This window comes from Octodon degus, unplaced genomic scaffold, assembly GCF_000260255.1.
Source record: "Octodon degus isolate 3935 unplaced genomic scaffold, OctDeg1.0 scaffold00073, whole genome shotgun sequence".
Lineage (NCBI taxonomy): Eukaryota > Metazoa > Chordata > Mammalia > Rodentia > Octodontidae > Octodon > Octodon degus.
The window spans coordinates 3,496,960-3,508,551 of record NW_004524649.1 but is presented as its reverse complement, the minus strand read 5'-3'; the positions used below and the strand labels follow the sequence as shown (position 1 = coordinate 3,508,551).

The 11,592-nt window shown below is 49.3% G+C and overlaps 1 protein-coding gene across 1 annotated transcript in view; it reads right to left on the bottom strand.

The window, feature by feature from the left end:
- The window catches only part of LOC101563140 (KAT8 regulatory NSL complex subunit 2), a 1,855-nt gene extending 1,199 nt beyond the window's left edge, over positions 1 to 656 (bottom strand). The window contains exon 1 of the mRNA XM_004635664.2: positions 5 to 656. Coding sequence (XP_004635721.1) covers positions 5 to 613 — 609 coding nt within the window. The 5' untranslated portion in view covers positions 614 to 656. The remainder of the gene's footprint in view (positions 1 to 4) is intronic.
- Between the last annotated feature and the right edge of the window lie 10,936 nt (positions 657 to 11,592).

The window sequence follows — 11,592 nt, the reverse complement described above, 5'->3', positions numbered from 1 at the left end:
ACTGCAAACGAATTAACTTCTCACGCATGATCAGGGCCACTTCTTCTGCTGTGTAGACACCAGCATGTTTCAAGGGATCTTCTTGGTCACTGTCTATGCTATCAGCTTCACTGTCAGGGTCACCTCTCCATGTCTGATCCACAGTAATGGGTTCCTGGTCCCCATCACTCCAGCTGTCTTCCTCCAGTATTCGGCTGGCTTCACTACGGATACCTTCTGGAGTCTGAGACCCCAGCTCGGTCTTTGCATAGGAACTCAGCTGGCACAAGAGTGCTTCCCCCATAGGCCCTGGGGTGGTCTTCTTCATCTGAGCATGCAGTGCAAGAGCATTCCTTCGGGCATGTTCAGCACAGAACGACACACCATCTTTCTTCTCTGGCTTCGGGGCAGCACTGGGACATCTCTTTCCGTTCTTCGTGGATACGTAACTGCACTGCTTGAAGGGCGCATTCTTGTCTTCGAGGATATGCTTAATGCAGAACTCCTGTCCTTCCAGGCGGGGCTGCGAGCACGCGCGATGCGTGAAGGAGCAAGTCTGCGGCTCCTGGGCCCTGGGCAGCGGCGCGATCCTCCCGCGGTTGGTCGGCAGGACGTGAATCCGAATCCTGTTCATACCAAACCCCCAACGCCGCGCCGCCGCGCCAGGCCTCCTCCGGCGACTGTCCATTGCCATTTAAATATTGTAGGTGTGTGAATTCAGCAAAATAATCCAATATAGTCCAGTAGTCCATAATAGTAGTGGGTTGTCCATAGGACTGGCAATGTCAGAAGTTGTTGACTTGAGCCTTTCACAGCTCAGCATATTAATATGTCTTGACTTACTGACACAGAAAAAAAAAATATGGCTTGACTTCTTATACCTCGTTTGTATACTTTTCTGCTGGATTGTTAAGACCAAGATAAAGCAAGACGTATACAACAAGAAATGACACTTTTGTATCTGATAAGATCAGTCAAGTCCTCTCAGGATTTATTCTGCAACCCTGTACTGTAGTTTGCACATCCTTTGTCAGTGTCAGCCATGTGGATGAGTCACAGCCATTGCTTGACCAAGTTACCCTCTATGAAAGCCTGAGAGAGTGTTTTCTCTCCATGTGACTCTCCTTAGGCACACTCTACATCATCAATCACATTGCTCTGTTGCTCCATAATCCCCTTGATCAGAAAATTTGGGACACAACTGAGTTACATGATGTTACAGTATAGGTTCTCCTATGTCCTGAGTCTTCACTGACCTTGAAAGGCTAGGGCGAAAATGTTGGCTGTCCTTGCAGCCCTTCTTTTTCTCTAATTTTTGATCTGCAAACTTAGGTTGCTAACTCTCCATGGCAGAAGCTTATTATTACCCTACAACATATGTAGTTGGGTTTAACCTCACTATCTGTCTGAATATCTAACATCTTAGGCATAACACGGAAAAGGTATTTTCCATCCAGTAGTATATGTTAAACTTTAAGTCTCTACAGAATATAGAGAAAAAAAATAAAGAAAATAAAAAAATATTTTAAAAATATGAATAAACAATTACATATTTTTGCACAAAAATTTCAAAATCTAACCATATACAGCATTGTAGCAGGACTGTCCTGAGATTTTTTTTGTCTCTTTTTTTCATTTATTACCTTTTTTAAAAAAAACAAACATTTACTTGAGAGACAGTATGTCAATAATTGATATGTCATGACAAGCAGTACGTATTTAGAAGACCAGAATGACAGGCATTCTGAGCGTGACCCTTCTATTACATAGAGTGATCCTATTGTGTGGCTTACAACTTGACTCTTGTCCTGGAGGGGCGCACAGATCATGACTGTGGAGGGGCTCACAGATCGGACCCTCTAGTGGCACTGTTCAGCTCTGTTCCCTACCCTTTCCCCACAAGGCAGGGTAGCTAACTCTTGATTCTGCAAGGAATCGATTGTGTTCTTTTCCTCCCAAAACAGAATTCAATGAGCAACCCTGCCAGGGTTCCACGGGCATACATGTCGGGTTTGGGAGGTGGGCTATTGTCCCTAATTCAGCTTTGTCAGAGATCATGATGCTAATGATTATTTGTTTCCTATCCAGATTAAAAAAATAATAAAGGCCAGTATTTTTTTTTTTTTTGCAGTTGTTTAAAGTTTGTACTGTTTCACATTTCATTAAAAATTCTTTCCTATATTCTCCTCTATTTTCTTCTCTTCGCACTGAGGTGTGGGATCCAGCTGAGTCTCCGTAGGTGGGTGGTATGAGGTAGGGAGCCTGTCAGTGGAGGGGCCTGGGCCCTGGGCCCTTGCCCCCCTGATGCTCGGCTGGATTTTTTGGCACTGCTTTGAAACAGTGTGATCCTGTGATCCTGCTGTGGTCTGAGGATGGTTGGTCCTGTCCGAAGTTCATGCTGAACTTGAATCCCCTTTGGATAGACGAGGAAACAGTAGGACTGTTGAGATGGGGCAAAGATCTTGGGAGTGGATTATTCCACTCCCAAGATTGGTGAGCTTGTGGGAAATTTCCACAGGGTCTGCGGCAGAAGCTAGTGTAGGCGGGTTTCTCCCTCATTGCTTGTCTCTTGCCATGGGAGGCGCTGGGCCAGCAAGAGGGCCAGTGCCAGATGTGGGCCTTCAGTCTTGAGTCAGAACGATGAGCTAAAATTAACCTCTTTTGTTTACCCCCAGTCCACAGTATTGCACACAACTACTAGCAAGAGAAAATGAAAAAGGCTCAACAACATTTCGGCCTTGCCAATTTCCCAACACACATTGATTGCCTCATTGCAGGGTAGCACTAAGAAGGCCATCATTGACCCCAGGAGAAGGAAGAAAAGGAGAAATGTGCTTAGCACATCTCGGGCCTGGGCACACATGCTCAGTCCTGGCTGCCACATGGGCCTGTTCCCTGTCACCCCAGCCTGTGGGTCCTACCTTCCACTGTTGGGACTGTGGCATGTTGTCCGGGTTTGGGTCTCAGCTCAGGAAGAGTTCTATGCATCTGCCATTCCTATCAAACCATTGTGTGTCTGTAGCCCCAAGGGCTGCAAGCTCTACCTCAGTCCTCCAGTATTTGAAGACAATGTCTTAGACCATTTTCTGTAGCTGCAACAAAATATCTGGGGTTGGAAAATCCATGGAGAAAGGAGGCTTGGTTCTCCCACTGCTCTGGAGGCCAGGAGTAGCTGTCTGTGGAGGAAGGGTCACATGGTTGGTCACATGGCAAGACAGACAGGGTGGCAGAGTTCTGCAATACAAGCTTACTCTCTCAGCTACTAACCCAGGCCAACGGAGACCTAATCTAGTGTCTCGGTTACTTTTCTCTCATTGCTTGGACACAATATCCAACACCACAAATTAAGGAAGGAAAGGTTTATTTAGCTCACAGTTGGTGGAGGTTTCAGTCCATACTTGGCTGGCTCCAAGGCAGAGCGGCACATGGCAGAGGGCAGTAGTTCATGTCAGCAGAAAATAGAAAAACAGCCAAAAAGGAGCTGCAGCAGCTGCCTTTCTCCTTTCCTTATGTTGTATTCAGTCTATCAGCCCCAGGGCAGGTGTAGCACTCACACCCATAATCCCAGCAGCACTCACACCCATAACCCAGCATCGGATCATGAATTAATCTCAGCCTCTAGACACCTGCTCCCATGCTAGACTGCATGAGGCTGTTGGGGGAGACCTAGATGCAAACAACACCACCTACTCTTATCAGAATGCCATGAACCTCTACAGCCAGTTACCTTCTGAAGAGCCTGCCACCTGCATCATGGACCATGCCTCAACATGTTTTTCTTTTCTTTTTCAGGGAAAAGTGAATACTGGAAGCATATGAGATGTATTCTTTCATCCTTTTATGAATGATTTGGTTATTATTATTATTTTTTTTTGAGAGAGAGAGAGAGAGAGAATCTCACTATGTATCCCAAGGCTGACTTCAAATTCCAGATGAACATCCTACCTCAGCCTCCTTAGTGCTGGGATTACAGGCGTGCACCAACATGCTTGGCTTTTGCTTTGGTCTTATTCTTCAAGGAGCTATCTTCCTAGACATTGGAGATACCTTTTCGAGTTGACACAGGCAAGCACTTGCCCTAGAGATTCCGGGTGGGGTTAGGTGCTCATCGCTGGGAGAATCTGTTCTGAAATGAATGAAATGTGGTGTGGAGGGCAGTGGATAGTGTTAGCAGAACCAGAGTGCTTGCCAGCAGTGCTAGTATGTTTAGGGTGCAATTGATTATGGAACAGGTCCCCATGCACGTGTCAGTGGGCCAGGCAGTGCCTGAAACTTGGAGCTGCAGCCAGGGCCGTGGGACTGAGAGCAGAGGTTTCTGAGGCTTGGCTGCTCTTTACCGGTTCCCTGAGGCAGGGCCTCTGCAGCAGCAGGCGTGGAACTGCTGGTTGTCACTTGGCTGTAAGTTTAGACTTCAGTCACATTGAGGTTGAGATCAGAGCTCAATAAAACACATTCTGGATAATTAAGCATGACGGCTTTTACAGTGCTGGTCTGGAAAGTCCCAGATTCTTTTGCAGAGAGCAATGCTCTTTGGAGTTGGAGCCTGGTGATGGAGGCAGTCATAGGGCGTAGTCTGGAGGGTCTGCCAGCTCTGCTCCTCCCTCTCTCTGTGACCACGCCTTGGGTTGTGGAGGAGCTGCTCTGCTTGGCCAGGCCCTTCCTTCCAGGCACCTGACAGTAGCAGACTGGAAACAAGAGCCAAAATAAGCCTGTCTTCTTCAGCTCTAGGGCTTTGCATTGGGTCCGGCAGTGGGACAGTGACTAAGTCAGTGGTTCTCTTTCCAGGCTGTGGAATGTGCTTGAATAAACAACTGAAAAGGAGAAGGGGTTTCTTCTGGCTTGACCTAACCACTGGCAGGGCTTGTCACTCGGGACCACAACCTAGGGCCGAAGAGGGAACCTGTGGCACACGTGGTGCTTGTTTTTAAGTCAAAAGCTGCAAAGCAGGAACTGCCTTTTCTAAATTAAAACCTTAGTACTAAGATTTAATTGCACTGTGGGCATTTTGCAATAAGTAAATGGTTTTGGGGTTGCATTTTGGACACTCATCTCTGAAAGGGTTGTTATCTCTGGTTCAGGCCTGTGGTGACATGGTGCGTCACAGTGGGGAGCAGAGAGGAGGTGCTGGGTCCGGGTAATCCTCACCAGGCCTTAGCTTTCACCCCCAGCTCCACCAAGTCTGGCAATACCACAGTTTAGGGATGGAGTCTTCAGCACCAGGGAGCCTTTGGTGACATTTAAGATCCACAGCATTCCCGAAGATCAGACTCTTTCCTGAGCTGTGGTCAGCTTGTGCAGGGCTGGCGGTACAGCTGGGAGCTTGCTTGGCATGTGTGAGGCCTGGACTTCCCTCCCCAGCACCATGGAAAACAAAACGATAAGAGGCAGCTAAGTGAGGCATCAGGCACTCGGATTCAAGTTTTGTGTTCTGCCTTGAAGCCGAGAGCTGTGGCATTGCTCAGCCTCCCGAGTACCTGCTCCTGGGCATGGCTCTGGTCCGAGTGCCCAGGAGGGTTGTGTGCAGTAGCTGGACTGTGGGAACGCTCACAGCCCCAGGAAATGATGGCTAAAGAATACCTGCCCCCAATCCCCGTCTTCAGTTGAAAGACTAAGCTCTTCTTTATCTTTACTGGGAGCAAGTTTTATTTCACAGTACAATAGAGCACAAGCAACAGATGGGACCCTGCCCCTTCCACTCCACTACTCGTTTCAGCTCACAGAGGCGCTCTGTCCCAGCCCTTTCTGTGGAGGACACTGGGGGCTTCCCTGCCACATACCCCTCTGGACAAGCTGTGTCCAGTGTTCCAACACTTTTCATGTTGGCTGCTTTGGGCGATGTTTACAGCTCCTTCTTTCGAAATGTCCTCTTTGCACTGTGCCAGTTGGACAGACCTGCTCTTTCTGTCCTTAGCGGTTGTCCTGGCCTGGACAATGGCTGCTTTCTCCTGGAAATGATTCTATTCAGGGCCCTTTTTATATTTCTTGAAGCAGTTTCCATCAGCTCGGCCAATTCCCACATCCGCTGTCAGTGTTATTCAGGAACCAGGCTCAGAGCTCCTGCAGCCACTCTGGTTTTCGATATGCCGAGCAGTACACCCAGGGTGGAGCTCCTGCTTCCTGTGGCTGCACCCTCCTTCCCACTCCTTCTGCTTTTCCAGGCTCATCATCCATTTCTGACTCAGCGCCAGCCTTCTCGGGCCTTCCCATGATCTGTGCGAGTCCAGGCCTGGGAATGAGCTTTGGAATACATCCTGCCACACCATCTATAGGGGTTCTCAGTAAGATATCACCTACCAGTATCATAATATAAATATCAAACCTTCAAAGAAAAGTCACAGAACCCCACTGTTTCTTGGTGAAGCTGAGCACTGAGCTGCAGCCCTGCGATGGGCTCGGAGCTGCTTGGCCACATCCCTAGAGGGGCACCGAGTCCTGGGCTCCACCTCTGCATGGGCCTGGAGGCCCTCATGGAGCCTGGGGTTCCAGATTCTTCTGCAGCAGGAAGGGGCTCAGGACCCAGGGCTGCAACTCAGATCCTCCACCTCCATATAGCACAACTTCAGCGGGCTCTGCTCTCCCCTCCTCAGCTCTGAAGTGATGCTCAAGGGTACTGCCCTTTACAGGTCCTCTGCGAACACTGGGCTGGTGAAATGTTCCCTGAAGGCCTGGAGACATCTCAGGTGGGGCTGGGAGCCTGGACTTTAACAAATCTTAAAATCTCTCCATTTCCTACTTGCCTTGCCCCTCACAGGGTTCCTTGCACCTGTCATGACCTCTTCCATATTTGTAGGCACCGAAGCCTCCTCATGTGATGCCTAAAGGATTTTCTGAAGGTCAAGGTTATGACCATTGCCAGTGCTAGATGGGCAGAGCCTCCCAGGGAACTTGCAGGGTTTAGGGCAAGGGGACCCCCATCCACAGCAGGCTTTCTGTCTTCCTGCCAGGTCTTGCGGGGCTCTTCCAGGAGAACTTCATCTCTTCTGGGAAGCAGAGCATTGGCAGGATGCTTGGCAGGGATGGCTGTGTGCACAGTGAGGGCCCAAGGATGTGTAGGCGTGGTGAACGGCTCTGGCTGGTGCACTGCCCATGCTTGGGATGCAGCCACTGGACAAGGACTCTGGGCCTGGGGAGCTCAGAGGGGCCCCCAAGACCTCAGCCCAGCAGTCTCCAAAGGCTATCCTGCAGGTGACACCCTGCCTAACAGCAGAATTACCTGGAGGGTCCCTCAAAAATCCAGGCGTCTGGGAAGACTTGTACTAGGATCAGGAGAGCAATGCCAAGAGTGTGGAGTCTGCTACTTAGCCAGGGTCCCCATGAACAAAGCACCTAATAAATGAAGAGCCAGGTAAGGAGTCTACGTTTCTTAGCCAAATCATCTGTTAATTTGTGCCACTGGGCCTCTCTGATGACTGTAACTTCAAACAGTATGGCAAGAACTGTCAGCAGCTACAGATGCCTCTGATGGTGGGGGACAGTTCTATCCCCTGGGCTCCTGGGAATGCTTTGATCACAGCAGACAGCCAACTCAGAAAGAAAGAACAACTGTGTCAGGACTGCTGCTGGACCCTCACCAAGGTGAGGGAGGCTCTCCTAGGACTTAGAAAGTTGTGGTTTGGTAGGACAGACCCAGGGGTCCACCAAGTTATCCACAGAAGCTGCTGGTCATGAGATGAAGCTGTAGCATAATCTCATTCAGTGAGGCAGCAGCTGCTGGTCATGAGATGAAGCTGTAGCACTATCTCATTCAGTGAGGCAGCAGGCTTAAGCCACAATAGATGGGAGGGTGGGAGTCTCGCGATGACGTACAGTCTTGCTGTGACGGCCTTGGGAACAGTGGCCCACAGTGTGGAGTCCTCCCCTCCTCAGCCCCACCTGCACTTGCAGCACTGGGTGGCCCGTGGCTTTGCTGTGCTGCCCACCCCCTCGAGTGCTAGACTCAGCCTGGACCTTCTCTTTGAGCCCTCTGCTTCAGAACAGAGGGCTTGGGATCTGCGGAGATTCTGTCCTTGCTGGAGTTGTAGTCAGACAGTAGGGGTCCTGTTCAGCTTACGGGTGGGGTGGGGCATGAACTCAGAACCAACAACAGGGCCAGGATCTGAGCAGAGGGGACCCCAGTATTCCTTAGAGCATCCTCCCTGGACCCCTCTCTATTTCCACCAAAGACAGTCCCAGTAGGACCAGCTTGCCTGCAAAACTCCTGATTGTTTACAGAAGTATACCAGAAGAACCACAGACTGAAATCTTGTTTGGGTGGAAAACTTGAGATGGAATCTCTGAGTAGCTTTGCACAAGCCTGAGGCTAGAAGCTGAACCTGGGAGTCAGCATTCTGCATGACTGCCCAGACAGGAGTCCAGGACAATCCAGGGTGTCCAGCTGAGCACCACGACACAGAGAACATATTTTTATTGACCTTATGAAAATGGCCATATTGCCAACATCCTAGACTCAGGGCTAGTTTCCAAACTGGGAAAGTAAAGGGAGAAAAAATAGAAGTAAATAACTCAATTTTTGTGTAAAAACCATCTTTTACTGAATTATTGTAAAGTATACCTAGCATGGAGGAAAAAAATGTTTAAGGCCTATGAAATAAAACAAAAAAAGTCAGCACTATTTTAACTAAAAAGCCATTAAAGCCATGATCTCTCTCCATCATTTCATGCTGTTGCATGCAACTCATTCCTGCTTTTCCTACACTGGGTATGTTCCCTTGTCCCTGGCCCCAACTACCGGGCGCTGTCCTGGCTGGAGTTCGCCTGCCCACTCGAGCTGCTGCTGTGGCTAAACTACTGGGAGGTACCAGGTCCAGGTCCACAGCCAGACTGTGGACGTTGAGATCCTAAATAGCTCTGGAGAAAGATCTGGCGAGCACTGTGCTCTCTGCAGATGATACAACTGGAACATAAGAATGCAATTCTGAACAACAACAGTATCCCCAGGCACAGCAGATCTCAGGAATCTCATGCAGGTTTTTGGAAAGCATGTTAACAATATAGTCATACAAATATAGCTCAAAAGTTACACGCCATTTCTTATGTGATGATACTTTCTATATATTTAATGAATGAAAATAAACTCTTCTATTTTGGGCTTCCAAGGGTGGGCTCTCTAAGAACCCCCTAAGGTAAAAAGATTTTATTTATCTGTTCATTCATTGACTTTGAGACAGGGTCTCACTATGTCATTCAAGCTGTCCTCAAACTCACTGGCCTCGAATTCACATCAGTCCTCCTGACTCAGCCTTCAGGGTACTGGGATTACAGGTATGCCTGGCAAGCTTTAATTTTAGAATTTGATTTTTGGGAAGTTTAAAACAATCATATAACAATCAAAAATAGGATCTCTGCTCATTATGGAGTAACTCCAAAATGGCAAAAGATTTCCCAGGCACAAGGACAGAAATGATCACAGAATCATGTTTTCCAGGCCAGCTGCCAACAAGGTAAATCCAAGTCTGTCCTCAGAGTCCCCAGCAGGGCAGATCCATCCCCCATGAAGCCACCTGCCTGTCAGAGTGCAGCTTGGGTGACTCCAGTGTGCTTCTAGGCTCCATGCTGCATTAAAAATAAAACTCAGAATAAGGCCCTTCTAATTTTAGCTACCTTGATACCACATACAAATTTTCCTGCAAAATTCATCCTTCACAAAACCTTGCCCCAAACCACATCCTCAGTCAGTGAAAATACATCCACACAGCCCACAGCCCCTTGCTAAGAGCCCGACTCCCTCTCCTTATAGCATCTTAGTTTGAGTGCGCATGTGAGTGAGAACAGGAGCCCTTGGGGGTGGGGTGGCGAGCCAGCATGTTGTACGCTGCCGCCGCATCCTCATCTCCAGCTGTGCATACAGGTCTTCATGCTCGTTACCCATCCCGATATGTTGATTTTTTACTCTGTATAAAAGCAAGACACCAAAGTATTTAAACTTTAGGAATCGTTTCAGCACTCCCAACTCATTTACAAATGACTGGAATTACCTAATGAGTACCTACTGTTTAACAGAACGGGTCCTTAAGATTTTCTATTACTGAAAGATTTTTGATCCTATTGAGAGTTCTTGTATAAATATTCCTTTTGCATTCACCTCATTGGCTTGCTTTTAACAGTTATGCCTGAACTTTCAGGGTGTGGAACTACCTCAGCTGGTACTTACTGGAGGACAAAGGTGCAGTCTGCCCGTGCAGTGAGTGCTGGGCTCTCTTCTGGAGCCTGGCCCTCCTGAGGGCCATCCCACTTATGGGTTGTCCCACCTGAGGGCTGTCCTACCTGAAGGCTATCCCACCTGGGGGCTATCCCACCTGAGGGCTATCCCACCTGAGGGCTGTCCCACCTGAAGGCTATCCCACCTGAGGACTGTCCCACCTGAAGGCTATCCCACCTGAGGGCTGTCCCAACTGAAGGCTATCCCATCTGAGGGCCATCCCACCTGAAGGCCATCTCACCTGAGGGCCGTCCCACCTGAGGGCCATCCTACCTGGAGTGCAGTATACCAGCACTCTGCAACTAGAATCAGGCAACCTTTCCAGTGCCCATAGTAAGCAAGAATGATAGATTTACTTAGCACCTAAATGCTAAGCTCTGTGTATGTACCATCTTCCACTATTGACCATAGAGTGATTAGTGAGACAGAGCCCCAATATATCATCCTGCTCCAAGAAGCAGAAACCTTCCCCACTTCTACCCCAGTAAGCAAAGAAAGAGGATTCAGGCTGTTAAATGTATTTCACTCATTCACACAACAAAAACATGCATTCTTAGCACCAGCTTGAACTGGCTTAGTGACCCGCCCCCAGGTATCAGCCACCCATGTCTCCTAGATGGGCACCCAGCCTCCTGATCACCACCCTGCCTTGCCTGCTGGGCTCCTTCAAGATGTGGTTCCCAAAGGGACTCAGGAAGAGACTCAGCCCCCAAGTGGACCCGGGACAGCTGAGAGCAGCTTCAGAAGCACTCTGGCCTCCCGGACTCTGCAGCAAGTGCAGCCAGGGCATGTTCTGTGTTCACCCAGGCCTATTTTGTTTAATTTCAGGGGCAGTGAGCTGCAATTTTCTGACAGGGAAGGTAGAACCACTCTCCTTATCTGCACTGATAACAGCTGAGACCCCTTCTATAACTAAGACCCGTGTGGTCATTGCTCAGAGCATCCACGGGGAGGCTGGTGTCCAGCCTGGCTGCAGCGTGGCCAAGCTGGGATGTCTGGGCAGATGTGCAAGCTGGGGGCCAGGTCTCCAGAGCCCCAGGCATCCTGCTGTCACCTGAAGAGAATAAGCTCCCTCCTCAGCTCCCATGGCACAGCTGATGCCCACACAGAAGACGCCTGGAGCATTCCGTCCTAAGAGTTTGTGGGCAATCAGCAGGAGCAGGAATGTTCTAGAAAACATGTTTTCAGTGTAGGGCAGGACACAGCTGTGTTGGAGCAGGGGCCACCTGGGCCAGTGCTGTGTGCTGGCCCTGTGCTGGGGTGGGGTGGGTGTGGTGGCCAGCACCATAGCCCATGGGGTCAGGAGATGCCCTCTCCTATGAGGTCCCAGCCAGGCAAAGGTCCAGAGAACACAGGCAGAAATTCCTAGGAAAAGCAGCAGCTCTGCCTCAGATCCCAGCACAGGAATCCTGCTG